A 16,995-nucleotide genomic window follows, 5' to 3' on the forward strand; every position below is an offset into this window, starting at 1 on the left:
TGTGTCACACACGTAGGACAAATCCAATATGCTCACTGCTGGCCCCTTATTAAACGTGCGCCGTTGTCATAAATGAAAAAAACATTTTACGTTTTTAGTTTTTTTTTTCTTTGTACAGAATTATACCAAGCCAGTCTCATCGCCCGAGCCCTTCAAGCTCATGCCTTTAATTTAAAAAAGGCTCTGAATGCGTAGTTCGCTACGCTACAGAAGCCCATTGCGTTCGGTGGAATGTTTCGTCTGAGCATCTGATATTTTAGCCCGTAACCGCCTCCCTCCGCCATCAGCTGAACCGGCGGCTCTGTTGAGGCAGACAATAGACATTGAAATATATAGGGGGCGAGAGGAGGGAGGGAAGAAACCGGATTTTTGTGGTGGTGGTGGTTGGTGAGACCCCCCCCCACACCACCACCACCATGTCCCCACCCACCACCCACCCCCACACTCACTCTCTCTCACTCGGTCTCTCTCTCTCTATCCACCCCCTCCTCCCCTTTCTGTATCCTCCAGTTCCCCCTCCTCCTCCTCCTCCTCCTCCTCCATTCCGCTCCCCCTCCTCGCTGGTCCCAGTCTTGAGGACTCGCTTGAAACGGGAGAAATAAACAGATACGGAGCAGAGGAAAAAAAGAGGACCGAGGGAGTGATAGCGTGCAAGAATTCAAGGCATATCCTCCCACCCCCTCCCCCCCCTTGAACAAGGCTCCATCTTCATCACCTCAGTATTCTCTTTAATGGATAGAAATTATCCTGGTACTGGATTCGGTGATTTGGGCGCTGGTACGGGATGGAGTTACGAGCGATCGGCGAAAGCAAGGTAAGCGTTTGCTGCCCCGTGCATGAGCAGCCCAGACTACGCTGAATGCATAAATATGCTTAGCTTGCTCTAACAATGCCCATGCCGATAGAGGCACCGCGATCCACGCTCCCTCCGTCGCTCCCACCGCATTCGCACCCGGTCGACACGGCGGCTGTTACATTGTTTGCATCTCGCAGGTATACGGATCCGTATTGTCATTAACAGGGGGGGGAAAGCGGGTGTCTCGAAAACGCAAGGAATGCGATCGAGGGGGTTAACACATGACACGGAAGGTATACCCAGACAGAGGAGAGGAGGGCGAAAAGAGGGGGATGGGTCGGTGGATGCCGCTTGCAAAACGTATTATCAAATATGAAAGAACAATATTAGATATGGTTATTGCGCTGGAATTCACCCACCCCCAACCCCCCCATTTAACGCACGGCCACATACGTGTTTGAGTACAAGGCTTTGGCACAACGACCCTGATTTCATGCCTTCAGATGCGATTGATTGGTGGCTCAGTAATTAGCAGTACAAATCAAATACATTTGGCAGTGCGATGCACAAGAGCTACTGCACTCTCGGCAGCTGGCTGGTATCGTTACTGTAGCTAGTAGCTCACTGTCTCGCATCCATACGTGTTTTATGACGGAAACATTACGGCGTCGAGTCTGCTTTCTCGTCACATTAAATGACATTTGTGGTTTTGATATCGATGTGGACGAATCGATCCGCGGCACGCACATGCATTATTGCATGTTTATATGTGAAATGCATCATGCCCTTCCTCTCATGCATCATGTAATTACAGAAGGCACATATGCAAATAAGAGCAAGTTACATTAAAACAATCCGCAGTCGCTAGGTATGTTTATGTTGCATGATTATTACCCTTAATAAACAGGAAAACGACAAGCTTTCTGAGTTAACGTGACATTATGGCACTTTGTCATGACACGTGTGACTGGGCTTGTATTAGTTACGGGAACATTAATTGCTATTATTATTACTATTACTATTATATGATATGACAGGACCACTCCAGGCGTAACACCATGGCGTTACACGTGTTAACGTTGTTAGGTGTGGGGCAGACACACATCATATAATGCTAATTACTTACATTCCACGTTAGCATCCGGCTAGCACTAGCAGTCTCCCCTGGTTATTCTAAAAGCACCTTTATTAAACCGCTGGTGATTCTGCACATTTTATTGACACACCAAGGCGTCCCCAAGACATGTAAAGCGCATATGCATTCTTTATTTTTTGATTAAAATTGAGGAATGGATTAATTTGACTTGAAAATAGTTCGCTCGTTTTAAGATTAGCCCTGGCTAATTACCGATAAAGACAGCCATAGATGGAGTCATAAGCTAGCTGCCGTCTACGGTCACACCGCTGGCTAGCGACTAGCTAGAGGCTAGCTATCAGACGGGGAGACCGATTGGTTTTCCTCCCGCTCCCGCAGAATCCATATACTTCTTTACATTACAGCAGTCGTCGATTCTGTCTATTAAAGCAAACGTTTACGTTCATGTGCATTGTCAAAACGCTGGGCCCGTTCTAGCTATGTTGCATTAGCTACACCTCAGGCTCGACCCAGCTACACATTTCTAGTCTCCTTGACAACCGAATCAATCTCGCTACAGTCTGGAGTCCTGTGTGGGGACTAGTTCATGCCTTGCATCCCCTGCCTGCAAAATTCACTTTCATTTCTCATTTGGTAAAAGCATCGTGGCAGTGGATTTATATTCCGAGAACGTTTATGTTCCCTGATATCTGTCCCCTGGTGAGGCAGGGGGAAATAAAACAAGAGCGATCCATTGTAAACGTGTATGCACTTTATTAGGACCATGTTGATCAATTTGAGAACGTGTCTGTCTTGTCTTAGGTTTACCAATTTGTGTTAGATTTAACCCATTAGGCCTTTGTCGATTGCCCGTGGATGCTCTTACTATAGTAACTGAACTCACACACACACACACACACACGCACACACTAAAAACGCACACGCACACGCACTCTCTTATCTCTTTAAGCCACTTGAAGATTATACATTTTCTTCATATCCTGGTCGTAACCAGAAAACAATTGCATCAATACCTTAAGGGGGTTTCTCACATCGTATACTTTAACTGTATACATGCCTCTTTATGATGTGAGGCGTTAACCCTACCATTAAGTATTTAAAAAAATCATAAAGTGTAAAATCTCTGCAGTATAATTTGTAACCCAGAAGTCTGGCCAATTCTAATGGAAAATGCCTATGCATGAATAGATATTCAATCCCAGGTTAGCTGTATTATAGTTTCTAGTGCTGATTCAATTTAATGCTCACCATGTCACATTACAAAGTCAACACGGAGTCAGACAGTGAAATATGAACACACACACACACACACACACACACACACACACACACACACACACACACACACACACACACACACACACACACACACAGTTATAGGTATTTCAGACACATTGGATTATACAGCTTGATTACCCTTTCAAGCATGCACAGTCAAACAAACAGACCACCAAGAAACATTACAATTGAGTCAAAAAGGTCCAAATTAATTATTGGAACTGCCGTCTATCAAAAGGGCCTACACCGTGTTGAACAATGGAGTGCATTCGGAAAAACACTGTATTAGGAGTTCATTTATAAGAGGACTCAGAAATCACACTAAATTACGTAATCAACTTGTGGAAATTTAATTTAAATGTCACGGCTAGCCCAACTCCGGATGATTCTCAGGTAGAGGCTTGGGATCGCTGTTGATTGGACTGTGCGAGTAGAAAGAGGAGGGGGGAACGCAAGCCATAAAGACGCAGTACCTGAAATGATGGACCACTTCTCACGAGACTGGGGAAGTGCTCAGTACTCAGACCGAGGCGGGCCACAGGGGCTCATTCAGTCCAACCCCACACTGCCTCACACCCAGCAAAAGGCTGAGTCACGAGAGCCGTGCGCCCCTCGTTCTGTCACTATGCCTAACTTAACGGCCCAAGCTGTGGCCAACACTTACAGCCCAACAAACATACAAAGACACCTGTTCTCTGGTACAAAAACCAACAAACAAGCAGCAAACATAGGATGAAATGGTGCTGGTTTAACCTCAATTTAATAGCCAACCATTATGGTGCTTTTACTGATTTATGCTTGAATAGTGATGAAATGATAACCCGATTTATCAGTCAGATAAGATTAGTCGATTTAATCATTCACCAAGTGAAAATATGAAACACTTGCAGTTTATAGCAGCAGAAATGCAAATAATTAATACTTCATGTTAAAACATTCTAGTAAATTACGTAGGACTAGGTCATTTCTGTAGATTTGGTCCATCACTTATAATTGGCATTTTTAAATTATGTGATTAATTTAATACATAATAATAATGAATAGGTTATCTTGCTGTACCCCTATTCTTGGAATGCATTTGTTACACTAAACTGTGCAGTTGTCCAACTAATCAATTAATTAAAATAACATCTGCATGATTTTAATTCAGAACCCAAACTCTAACCATGACAAATTGCACCTGTTACAAATTGATACATAAACCTAATGACTAAAACACCAAATGTGAACCTCTCAAAAATCAATATAAATATTTAGCATATTCTATTAGCTTTCAATGACAATGGTTGGATGTGATTCTTTTCATATTTCTCCTTTCTTTTAATTTGTTTTATTGTTTGAAGTCAATAAATACCTATTATTGAAGCTTGTATGTTGGTTAGAAGGGCAATCCATCACCTGAACCTGAGGGAGCTATCGTGTCATGGAAGGTACTTCGCTCAGGAATCAAGATTTGTATCTGAAATGTATGTGGGTATAGCAAAGCTGTGGATTCTCTGTTTTCCATCTATTCATACGCTCAATACATCCCTCCGCTCTCATCGCTCATCTGACAGTATAATGTTTAATATTCCGCACAATGACTTTGTCGATAGAATTATAGCAATTGCTGTTATAGAGGAAAAAAGAGCTCTGATGAAGTGGCTTGATCTACAGTGTGCTCTCCCCTTCGCGAGCACACGCACACAGATCAATCTTAGACCATTGTCAGTTCTGTAGCTCTGGTATTGTCATAGTTATACCAAGGGGCTCTCTCCCAATTCTCCGCCTGCCTCATACGACAATTCACCGGTCACCTTTTGTAAGCGTTTTCTTTAAGAGGGAAAAATTACTTGAACATATAATTATAAAAATACCTTTGTCCACCTTTACCCACACACTCGTCACTGAGACTTCACTTGAGACTCAATAGCCCCCCCCCCCCCCCCCCCCCCCTCACAACATGGGGCTTTCTGGTCAATTATGATTTTCATTTGGGATTGGGCTATTGATCCGGCTTAAAATGTGAACCCTGTTTTTCTGTGTCTCCCCCCCCCCCTTCAGCCTGGTGTACGGCAGCTCCAGGTCCTCCCACCCCGACTCAGAGCTGCTCCACCGCCAGGCCTACGGGAGCCCCCACCCCCTGCAGGGCTATGCAACCAATCACCATCCAGGGAGCGGGGGACAGGGCGGAGCCTGGGGGGCAGCTGGGCGGAGCCTAGGTGAGGCCTGATAAAAGTGTGCGCTTCGTCCGTAGAAATAACAGGTCTGGTTCCTAAGTGGTTGCCTGGTAACAGCCGGTATGGGTTTGGTGAATCCAAAGGGTTCAATTTTCCTTCTATGTTGCCGGAGACGTACATTAGCCGCCAATCACAACGTAGCGTGTTCCAAGACGAAAACATCTTTTGTTGAACTGGAGCAATTTTTGTATGCGCCTTTTATAGATTATAAAAAATGAAAGTGCATAACGACAAAGGGCTCTTACACATCATGTGCCACATTTCATCTTTCTTTTTATATTCAAACACCTACTTAGCACAATGAGAAGCTATAACGATATTGAAGAATTCTGTTTCATAACGCCTATTCCAAAATCGTATATCGAGCGTGGAGATATTATCCGTCTCTGTAAAGATGTCTTGCTTGTTCTCGGCTGAGCTTGGACCGGCCTGCTCCTCCCTCATCCGGACTCCTTCTTGACTTTCCTCGTGGTTCTTGGGATGTGCTCCCCCCCCAGGGTTGTCAGGACTTTTTGACGCCGGCCTTCACCACCATGGCAACCCCTCAGGTCACGACCCGTCCGTCATGAACCTGATCTCGGCCCTGGAGTCTCGGGGGCCCCAGCCCCCGCCCTCCGCCTCCTCTCTCCTGTCCCAGTTCCGGACTCCGTCCTGGCAGTCTGGTGAGTGGGCGTTCGCTCTGGGAAAACATGGCCGTCGGTGTTTTTTGGTTTGTTCAAATAATCCCAATATGTTATTAAAAATAAACCGGTGCATGAGTGGTAAGATAATGGCCTTGTGGGCCCTGCAGTTCGAGGTTATTCATGTCGACAACAGGCTGAACAATGGGCTAAAATTGTATGAAATTGTTGAAACCAACAAAGAGATGTCCTTACAAAACGATAAAATACAGCGCTCAGTGCATGAAGCTTTAGTTGTGGAGAAGCTATGGTTGCTTTGCAACAGTAAGAAAGGGAATAAAGGCTCTACTTTAACCAAGAGGCAGTGCGCATCACGGTCTCCAGCCTGCAGAAGTTGTTGTGGGGCTGGCACCAGAGCCTGGTCAATCTTTGCAGATATTGAAGATTGAAGATTTATTATAATCAAGTGAATATAACATATACAACATATACAACATATAACAATAAGGTATGGCGTGTGTATTCAATCTAGTCCGTGATTTAAGTGTGTGTGTACGTAAAAGTGTATGGGTGTAGGTGTAAACATACCTAGGATACAACTAAACCAACAGACCAAAGGAACCAACAATAAGGGGTGCCTCCCACACGAGTACCACCCTGACACGGGGCTCACCGGTCTACCTAAATAAGCCCAGCTCAGGTGTTGTCAATGAGCTCGTTAGGCTCCCCTCGTTAGGGTCGTGACAGTAAGGCCACGTTGATACGTAGCAGGGTATTTATAGAAACGAATATTCCCCCCCCCCCCGTTTTCAAAAATAACATTGTGCACACAACATCGTTTTCCAAAAAGTTGTCGTTTACATCAACCCGCATAAATACGCCGTCGAGCGCCATTATAACGATGCCAAACCTATGGGCGGCAGTGTAGGGAGAAGGATAAAGCCATGCAAGCCAATCAGAATCCTCGGAATCAACAGCAACGAATAACACGAGCGTCTTCCTGTAAGAAACAAACTGTAAACATAGGGCGCTCATATGACGTTAAGCATTTCCTGGCGCATAATGTGACGCTTCAGAACCTAAAACCCCGTTTCTCCCCGTTGACACGACGACACATAACCGGCGTTTTCAGAAATCTCCACTTTGGGCAGAGTTTTTTAGAAATGATCGTTTTCTGTGACAAAACAAAAACCCCTTTGTGTAAACGGGGCCTAACATAGTGATTAGTGGGATGTTTACCGAGTTGAGGACTGGAACACAGTACTGACCCACTGCAGTTGGTATCAACACCCCCCTGACCCTCCCCCTCTCCCCCTCTGTCCTCCAGCCATGCACACGCCGGCCCCCGCTGAGCTCTTCATCTCGGGGTCCCTCCCCGGCTCGGGCTCCTTCCCGTCGTCCTCCGCCCTCTCGGCCTATCAGCACCCGGCGCCCTTCTCGGGGCGTTCCTTCACCCCCTCGCTCTCCCTCCAGGACACGAGCACCTTCAGCCCCACGTCCAACGGCCTGCTGTCGCCCCACGACCCCCTGCTCCACATCAAGCCCCCCCCGCAGCCCGGCCTGGGCTTCGACCGCCTGCTGTCCTCGCAGAGCGCCTCGGCCTACCGGGGCGGCGGCCAGGAGCCTCCGGGGCCCCCCCAGTCCCAGGGCCCCTCGGGGCCCCCGGGCCGCCACCTCTCCAGCGCCCAGTTCAACCTGCTGTCCTCCCAGCTCCAGGACCAGTCGTCCCAGCTCTACAACACCTCCATGTTCTCGTCGGGGCCCCCCCCGCCCCCGCCCCAGGCCCAGCCCCCGCAGGAGCGCGCCGTCCCGCGGCAGGACAGCGTGATCAAGCACTACCAGCGCGCCTCGGCGGCGCAGGCCCAGCTGCAGAGCCCCGGGCCGCACCCCCTGCAGCACTACCTGAGCTGCGGCGGCCCCCCGGGCTACCAGCAGCTCTCGGGCCACCACCACCGGCACGCCGCGGTGTCCTGCAGCCCCCTCGGGGAGCTCAGCCCCTCCTCGGACCCCAAGCCCTCGTCGCGGGCCGAGGCGCAGGCCTACCGCCCCGCCGTCCCGGCCCCCTACGCCCCGGCCCCCTCCGCCCCCTCCTCCGCCCCCTCCTCCTCCGCCGCCGCCGCCGCCGCCGCCGCGGGCCCCAAGCCGACCAAGAGCTCCGGCTCCAGCAGTGGCTACTCCTCCTCGGGGTCGGCCTCGTCCCGCACGCCCCACACGCCCCCCTCCGCCTCCTCTACCTCGTCATCTTCCTCCTCAGCCTCCGGCGGCGGCGGCGGCGGCGGCACCTCCGCGTCGGCGCCCTCGCGCCAACAGCCCTCGTCGCAGTCGGCGCCGCCTCCCCCCCCCCCGCCGCCCCCTCCCGTGGTCTCTTCCACTCCGGTCCAGCAGGCGGCGCCCAAGCCCTGCCTCTCGGCGTACGGCTCCCCCGTCACGGCGGTGAAGCCCAGCGCCGGCCTGCAGGGCCAGACCCCCCCCCAGCAGCAGCAGCAGCAGCAGCAGCAGCAGGCCCAGTCCTACTCCCCCAACCAGCCCCCCTCTGCACACATTGCACAGCCCTACGGGGGCTTCAACTCGCCGCAGGCCCAGGACCTGAGCTCCGGGCCGCTCCCCTCTGGCGGGAAGGGGTACGGCGGCCTGGGGCCCGGCGGACGCTCGTTCTCGGCGGAGGTGGTCTACGGGGCCGACTCCAGCTACGGCCCCCTGGGCGGCGCGGGGAGTCCGTCCCTGGGCTACGGCGGGGCGGGGGCCTCCTCGGGGAGCGGCGCGTCGTCGGCCGGGGGCGTGTCCTCGGGGTCGGGGGCCGGGGGTCCTTCGGGGGGCAACGGTGGCTCTTACCACATCCCCGACTCCAGCCCCTCCCCCTCCGGCAACTCGGCCGTCGTCCGGCCCGGCCTGCACTCCCCGGTCCCCCCGCGGCCGACGCAGTCCCCGGGGGGGGGGGGCCGGCGGCGGCGGCAACAAATACCTGTCGTCGGTCCTCTCCCCGGCGTTCATGTCCTCGCCGCAGGGCTACCCGGACGGCCGAGCGGCTCAGGGCCAGTCGTACCACCCCTCCTCCTCCTCCTCGTCCAAGTCCAAGGCCGAGGCCGACCTGCTGGGCGTCGAGCGGCCCCACGAGGAGGAGGAGGACGACGACGACGACTTCCTCATCCAGCACTTACTGCACGCCCAGAGCCCCGTCCCGCACCCCTCCCAGCCCGCGGCCCAGGCCCGGGACGGCGGCTCCAAGGCGCTGCCCTACGACATGAACAAGGCGTCGGAGGAGCGCTACCACCTGCAGAGCGTCATCCGCACCAACAGCGCCCCCGGTGGCGGCGGCGGCGGTGGCGGCGGCGGCGGCGGCGGCGGCGGCGGGCTGGACGGCCAGGTGGAGATGTCGCTGAAGAAGCAGCACCAGCAGGTCAAGTCGGAGCAGAGTCGCGTCGGGGCGGACCCCCACCCGCACTCGAACCCCCACGCGCACGGCGGCCATCACCAGCAGCAGCAGCAGCACGAGGCCATGGGCTCGGTGGTGCACTACGGCCGGGGGGACCCCTACTCACAGCACTCGCAGCACCCCCACCACGGCGCCCACGTGTCGGCGCACCCCCAGCAGCAGCAGCACCCCCAGCAGCAGCACCCCCAGCAGCAGCACCCGCAGCAGCACCCGCAGCACCCGCAGCACGGCCAGCACGGCCTGCCGCACCCCCACGGCCACGCCCACCCCAGGGAGCTGAAGAAGGGCCCCGACGCGGCCGAGCTGCCCTACCTGCGCAAGACGCCCGACGCGCAGCGGCAGGCGCGGCAGGGCCAGGCCGCCATGTCCCTGATGGACGCGCCGGCCGACCGGCCCGTGCCGTCGCACATGCTGCAGTCCGTGCTCTCGCACACCGCGCGCACCAAGATGGACCCCCAGCAGGACCCCCACCCCCAGGGCCAGTCCTCCCAGCTGCAGCTGCAGCTCCAGTCGCACGCCATGGAGGCCCACTACGGCCGCGGGGGGCCCCAGGCGAGGGACCAGGGCCCCGGCCCCGGCGGGCAGAACTCGGTGTCGCCGCTGGACATGCTGGAGCGCTCCCTCGCCCGGACCAACGGCCGGGACGGCGGCGCCTTGCCCGAGAGGGGCGGCGGGCTGGGGGGGGAAGGCGCCACCAGAGAGAGACACCGGCAGCAGCAGCAGCAGCAGCAGCAGCAGCAGCAGCATCGGCTCCCCCCGCACCTCCACCCGCAGCCGTCGCCCTCGGACCTCCACGACTTCCTCTCCGAGCCCGACATGATGTCGGCGCCGTCGCACCTCCACCACCTCGGCGGGCAGCAGCAGCAGCAGTCCCACGGCCAACACAACGCCCATCACCAGCCCCAGGCCCACGCCCACCACCAGCTCTCGCACCCCCACGTCGGCCACGCGCACCCCCACCAGCTGGCCGCCAACATGGCAACCTCGCAGCAGCAGCAGCAGCAGCAGCAGCAGCAGCAGCAGCAGCAGCAGACCCAACCGCGGGAGCCGGAGCCACAGCTGGCGCATTCCCAGTTAGATCAGCTTAAAGAGCACCAGTTTGACACTGTGAGCCCCGTGGGCAAAGCAGGACCCAATCAGACTCAACAGCAGCAGCAGCAGCAGCAGCAGCAACAGAGGTTCGTGCCGCTCACCTCCATCTGCTTCCCGGACTCTCTCCTCCAGGATGAGGACCGGTCCTTTTTCCCCGGGATGGAGGACATGTTTTGCTCGGAGGATTACAAGTCGAGCTGCGTCGGGGACGCCGGGGCGGGCCAGGGCGTCCAGGAGGGCATCGCCCAGGGCCGGGGGCAGGGCCAGGAGGCCATGAAGGCCTCCGGGGGCGGCTACGACATGATGGGTCACCACGGCGACCAGGGCTACGGACAGTACTGCCACGGCCTCCCGGAGACGGGCAACGGAGGCATGCACTTGGACCTGGACGCGCTGAAGAGCCACGAGCTGCCGTCCACCGTGAACACGGAGCAGCTCGGCCTCATCCAGTCGCAGGCCTCCGGCCTGGGCATGGCGGGCTCGGGCGCGCCCGGCGACGGCTCGGTGAGCAAGATGATGGGCGCGCCGCCGGGGCTGGGCGGCGGCGGCAACAACACGGGCCCCGGGGGCCTCACCTCGCCCATCTTCTGCTCGTCCCGGCCCAAGAAGCTCCTGAAGACCAGCTCCTTCCACCTGCTGAAGCAGCGCCGCGAGCCCCCCGCGCAGCCCAAGAAGAGCTACGCGCAGGAGTACGAGTTCGAGGACGACGAGGACAAGGCCGACGTGCCCGCCGACATCCGGCTGAACAGCAGCCGCCGGCTGCCCGACATGCTGCCCGACCTGGTCTCCAGCTGCCGGAAGGCGGGCGGCGGGACCCCCGGCGGCAGCGGGCTGAGCCCCCTGATGGGCGACATGGAGTTCTGCCACCCCACCGCCGGCGGCGGCGGCGGCTACGCGCCCATGGGCGCCCACCCGCCGCAGCTCCTCCCCCACGAGGGGCCCAAGAAGCGCGGGCGGAAGCCCACCAAGCCCAAGCGCGAGGGGCCCCCGCGGCCCCGGGGCCGGCCGCGCATCCGCCCGCTGCCCGAGCCGCCCTACTGCCGCGGCCTCCTGGGCGCCGCCGGCGGGGAGACCAAGAGGGGGCGGGGCCGCGGCCGCGGGCGGGGCCGGCGGGACGAGGGGATGCTGGAGATGCACCGGGACATGGCCAAGCCGCCGTGCCTGCCCTATCACCCACAGCAACAGCAACAACAACAACAACAACAACAACAACAACAACAACAACAACAACAACAACAACAACAACAACAACAACAGCAGCAGCAGCAGCAAGTACAGCAACACGCGCCGCAGCAAATGCCGCCGCAGCAGTTCCACCAGCAGATGCAGCACCAACACCTCCATCACCAGGCCGCCCCCCCGCCGCCGCCGCCCCAGCTGCACCACCACCAACACCACCACCTCCATCAGCAGCAGCAGCAGCAGCACCTCCCCTACCCCCACCACCAGCCGCCCCCCCAGCACCAACAGCACGCCCAGCACCAGGAGCCTATCAGACCCATCAAGGTGGGCCCAACCGCACCCACACATTGTTTGATGTTGTCCCTCCTCGTGGGCGGGTGATATCCCAGCTACTGGGTCAAATAGCGATGAAGGTGCAGAGTAGAACGACGTGAGGTGGTTTTTGGTCGGCGTTCAGGTAGCTGTGGTTAGCTGTAGCCTTCGGTCATTTACATTTAGGGCATTTAGCGGACGCTAAATGCCCTAAATGTAAATGACCGAAGGCTACAGCTACCACAGCGGTCATGACCTTCTGTGTAACCTCCTTCATGGTCCTCCAGTACCCCTCGTCCTGTGATCCTATAGCCGTTGACAAAGCCCCCCCCCCTGGCCCTCCCTGTGTTCCCAGATCAAGCTGCCCATCGCCTCCATGCCCTCGTCCGACGCCCTGCTGCGCACGGACTCGCTGTCCAGCAACGAGCCCGTGCTGTCGGACGGCTCGGTGGGGTCGGCGCCCTCGCTGGGCCTGAGCCCCGGGCCCCCCCCCAGCATGGACATGGGCAGGGCCGACCTGAACCCCAGCCACGAGAAGATGATGAAGCAGCAGCAGCAGCAGCAGCAGCAGCAGCAGCAGCTGAAGGCTCCCGAGGTGAGCCACCGGGAGGAGCGATGTCGCCGGGAACAACCCCTGTTCGGTGTCCACTCGGTGGGGGGGGTGTTTGATAGGTTTCCTGGGGGTTATAATAACATACCCCTACCAACCTGAGAGCCTTCTTTGGGGAGTGTGTACGAGGTGGTACTGATGGTGATGCTGGTGATATGCCGATGTGTATTGCGGCGGCCGATGAGACACGGGCCAATCATGAGCTGGTCCGCCATATGCTTATAATGTGGCAGGGCTTTCATCTGAGACAATTGGTGTCTAGGCGAAAGTCTGCACGCTTTTCAAGTGTCAATATAGTGGTAAGTTACACACCGCCTCGTATTATCTCTTTCTCTTAATTTGAAGAGGCTGGCGAATCGTCCGAGAAAAAAATGTTTTCTGGGAAATCGCATTTTTTTTTTTTTTTGTTTGAGCTGGCGCTCGGTGATGTGTGACCCAAGCCGCGAGTTTTCACATTTCTGCTGTCAAATTATACACAAACAGCAAAACAGCTTGAGGAACGGGGAGCTGAGGAAATAATTACAAACGGGATGGGACAATATCTTTCTGTAATTCCGGCTGGTGATTTCAAACACTGCGAGAAGAATTGGTTCCTGCCTTCATTTGAACAATTGTTATGATAAAAAGAAGCTTGCTTTTGGTTATTACATTATCATATCGTATCATATAGAGTCTGCAGAAATATATACATATATGCATACGCATAAAAAGTATGTTTTCAACCTTTTAATCCAATCCTGATTGACAGCCCGACTGATGGCCACGATACAATTTCTTAACAATGGGTTTGGAGAACAGAGGCTGCACCGTTTGTAACTATTCACTGCAACACGCTAGCATTGCTACCCTGGATGTTCTTCTTATCACTCCCCCCCCACTGGGGGGGAGTGATAAGAAGAATATCCAGGGTAGCACTGCTAGCATGCCACCAACGAAGTACACCAAAAATCACACATATATATATATGGTTTATATATATCCTATCTACCCCATTGTGTGTCTTCATTCTCCCTTTTGACCCCCCCCCCCCTCCCCCCCCTCTGCCACAGATGACCTGGGAGAGGGAGATGGATGAGGAACTGACCCCTGAGGCCTGGGCCACCATGCAGAAGCTCTCTAGCACGGTAAACCCCCCCCCCACACACACACACACACACACACACACACACACACACACACACACACACACACACATCAACACACACACACACACACACACACACACACACACACACACACACACACACACACACACACACACACACACACACACACACACCACCCCATACACATTCACCACCAGCGCACCATAAAGCCATACCTAACCTGCAGGGTCATCTATAATTCACACACTCACATATTCAAACTTGGCAAGGGGAGGGCAGGGTTCCCTCGAGGGAGGGGGGGGGGGTGGGGGGTGTACCTTATTTATATCCCGGGTGAACTTTAAGGTGGGAAAAAGGGGTTAGAAATCGATCAAACGGAAAATCCTTCGGGTTGCAGCCATTTCCAAGCAGCTCTGAGCGTGGATCTAACGGAGATCTCCGTGACCCCACACGGCGGTTGCTGGTCCGGAACGCCGTATGTGTTGTTATGTTGTTTTGCTTTTCATTTTATGTTCTTTGACATACATTAGCGTTTCGGGCCGCCAATAGAGGGCGAGAGGGAGACTCTATAGTCCTGAGTGACAGTCCGCTTTCTCTGACTGACAAAAGGGAGAGAAAGGCAGAGAGGAGAGGAAGGCTGTTGCCAGGGTAGCTGTTGCCACGGTTACCCGATTTTTGATGGTGAGCCCTCAGCTGCCCCCTGCTGGCCGTGGAGGTGTATTACCGTTATTGTCAAGGGACCAAAATAACATCCGTAGCACACATAACACCACATAACTGGAATTTCCGTGGCAACATCAAATGTGTAGTTGCATCTTATTGGATACATAGTCACATCTATCTTTATCTGCCATATAGTTTCTATCTCTGGGAAAAGTTTTGATATATTCTTCACACATATTCCACCATCAAACATACGTTCTCGGTTTTACTTTGAGCTCTTAGCTGCCTTGACTTCTTTGACTTTATCTGTTTTCTTGTCTATGTATTCACCCTCTCCTGAAAATGGACTGTACTTTATACTTTGGCTGTACTGCGTGGCTGGTCTTTAGCCAATCTAGGTAGCATTTGAGTGTTGCAGAGAGAGAGCATAAAACGGCAGAAGCGGGCAAGATTTGGAAAGTAAACAACTCGAAAAAAGCATTTGCTCCCTCTCTGCTCCTTGGCGAGCTGTTCCTGTTGCACGCCAACACCTGTGGAGAAACTATTATAACAGCGTGTGCATGTGATTGACAGGCCAATTAGATTACCTCCACCAATTAGGCATGAGATTCCCTAATTGGTTCGAAATAGGGTAAGGGTACTTAGTACTTAATGAACACAGCGCAATCCACTCACTAATACCTGACGGGCGGCCACGGCCTTTTGTAACACAGGCCACTCCAACGATAGCAATTCGATGTGACCTGCAGCACCTTTTAACTCGCCGTCTTATGATCGACACACGTGATCCCACCGTACCACCGGTGCCATCCCTCATCTCTGACCCCCCCGTGGCGTTCCCCTCCCTGCAGACGGAGGACAAGGCCCCCGAGCTGAAGCCGGGCTTCGTGGCGTCCTTCCTGGACTTCCTGAAGACGGGCAAGAAGCAGCGCTCGGGGCCCGAGGGCGACGACGACGACGACGACGACGACGACGAAGACGACGACGACGAGGAGGAAGACGAGGAGGACGCGGGCGGGGACCCCTGCTCCTCCCTGAAGGGGGGGATGCGCCCGCTGTCCACGCCGCCTCCTCCCTTACCCCTGGCCCCGCCGCCGTCGCAGCAGGAGCAGCAGGAGCAGCAGCTCGCCGCCGCCGCCTCCGAGTTCGGCGAGGCGGGCGGACCCTCCGCCGGGGAGGCCTGCGCCGGCGACGACGGAGACGACGGCGACGAGGAGGCGGGCTCGCTGGGCCTCAGCGGCTGCCCCAGCCCGGGCAAGCGGCTGGACGAGGAGCTGAAGAGGAACCTGGAGACGCTGCCCTCCTTCTCGTCGGACGAGGAGGACTCGGTCAGCAAGAACCAGGACCTGCAGAAGAGCATCTCCTCGGCCATCTCGGCGCTCTACGACACGCCGCACTCGCTGGCCGCCGCCATGGCCGCCGCCGCGGCCGTGGCCGAGGCCCAGGCCCCGCCCAGCCCGCGGGCCCCGCCCCCCCTCAGCCCGCCCCTGCCCCCCACGCCGCCGCCGCTCACGCCGGCCCGCGCGGAGGAGGCGGAGGTGACGGCCGTGACGGAGGAGGAGGAGGAGGAGGAGGAGGAGGACCGGCGGCACCACCGCCACCTGGACGCGCTGGAGGAGCAGCTGGAGGAGGAGATGGAGCAGCAGCAGCAGGAGCAGCAGAGGGCGAGGGGCCCGGCGGAGAAGGAGCAGCAGCAGCAGGACGGGGGGCCGAGGGCCGCGCACGGAGAGGGCCCCGACGAGGAGGAGGAGACGACGAGGAGACGAGGAGAGGAGGCCAGCATGGAGGAGGCCTGGAAGAGAGGCATGGAGGAGAGGAGGCTGGCCGACTTCCACATGCTGGAGGTTCCTAAAGTCGAAGGTACGGTCTGCATGTCTATCCGCCTTCCTGTCTGTCTGTCTGTCTCCATCAGTCTGTGTGTCCATCTAGCCAGCCTAACGACGAAGCCGTGTGTACACTCAAGGGCCGATTACGGTTCCCCGTTGACGCAAACGCAAGGGCCCGACGTGCGTCTCCCAAAATGTTTAACCTTTCGCCTTTCTGTGATTGGTCCGCTTGCTATAGTGGTCGTTGCATTGTGTCGACGTGGAACCATACCCGGGCCTTGAGCTCCGTCCCCCGTCGTCCGTACAGTAACCGTAACAGCACCACTGAGTGTGTTGCCCTCTCCCGGTTGCCAGGCAACTGATCAGCCTCTCTGCGTCCTTGTTGCTCCCTCTCTCTCCGTCTCCCCTCCAGACTCCCCGTCCGCCCCCCCAGTTCTGGCGCCCGTCCCCCCCTCCCCCTCCCTCTCCCCGCCAGCTGCCTTGCCGGCTCCCCCGGCACCCCCCAGGCCTGACGAAGAGGAGGAGGAAGAGGAGGAGGAGGAGGAAGAGGAGGAGGAGGAGGATGAAGAAGAGGTGGACGGCGAGCCCGGCTCCTCCTCCCCCACCGACGGGTCCCGCGGGCCGGTCCGCAGGGTCCCGCCCCCTCCCCCCCCCCACCGCCGCCGCCAACCCCGCCGCCGCCGCCGCCGTGGCGGGCTCCTCCCCGCCCCCCTCGGCCTCCCCCCCGGCCGGGGCCACCTCCCCCCTCTCCGTCCCGCCGGC

At 56.4% G+C, this 16,995-nt stretch overlaps 1 protein-coding gene across 1 annotated transcript in view; it reads left to right on the forward strand.

The window, feature by feature from the left end:
- The first annotated feature begins 480 nt into the window (after positions 1–480).
- prr12b (proline rich 12b) overlaps positions 481–16,995 on the forward strand; it is a 24,400-nt gene continuing 7,885 nt past the window's right edge. The window contains 10 exon segments of the mRNA XM_060068168.1: positions 481–814; positions 5,214–5,371; positions 5,887–6,051; positions 7,337–8,937; positions 8,939–12,040; positions 12,384–12,623; positions 13,688–13,762; positions 15,259–16,267; positions 16,646–16,929; positions 16,931–16,995. The exon segment at positions 16,931–16,995 is cut by the window's right edge and continues 481 nt beyond it. Coding sequence (XP_059924151.1) covers positions 732–814; positions 5,214–5,371; positions 5,887–6,051; positions 7,337–8,937; positions 8,939–12,040; positions 12,384–12,623; positions 13,688–13,762; positions 15,259–16,267; positions 16,646–16,929; positions 16,931–16,995 — 6,782 coding nt within the window. The 5' untranslated portion in view covers positions 481–731.

This window comes from Gadus macrocephalus, chromosome 2 (assembly GCF_031168955.1).
Source record: "Gadus macrocephalus chromosome 2, ASM3116895v1".
Classification (NCBI taxonomy): Eukaryota; Metazoa; Chordata; class Actinopteri; order Gadiformes; family Gadidae; genus Gadus; species Gadus macrocephalus.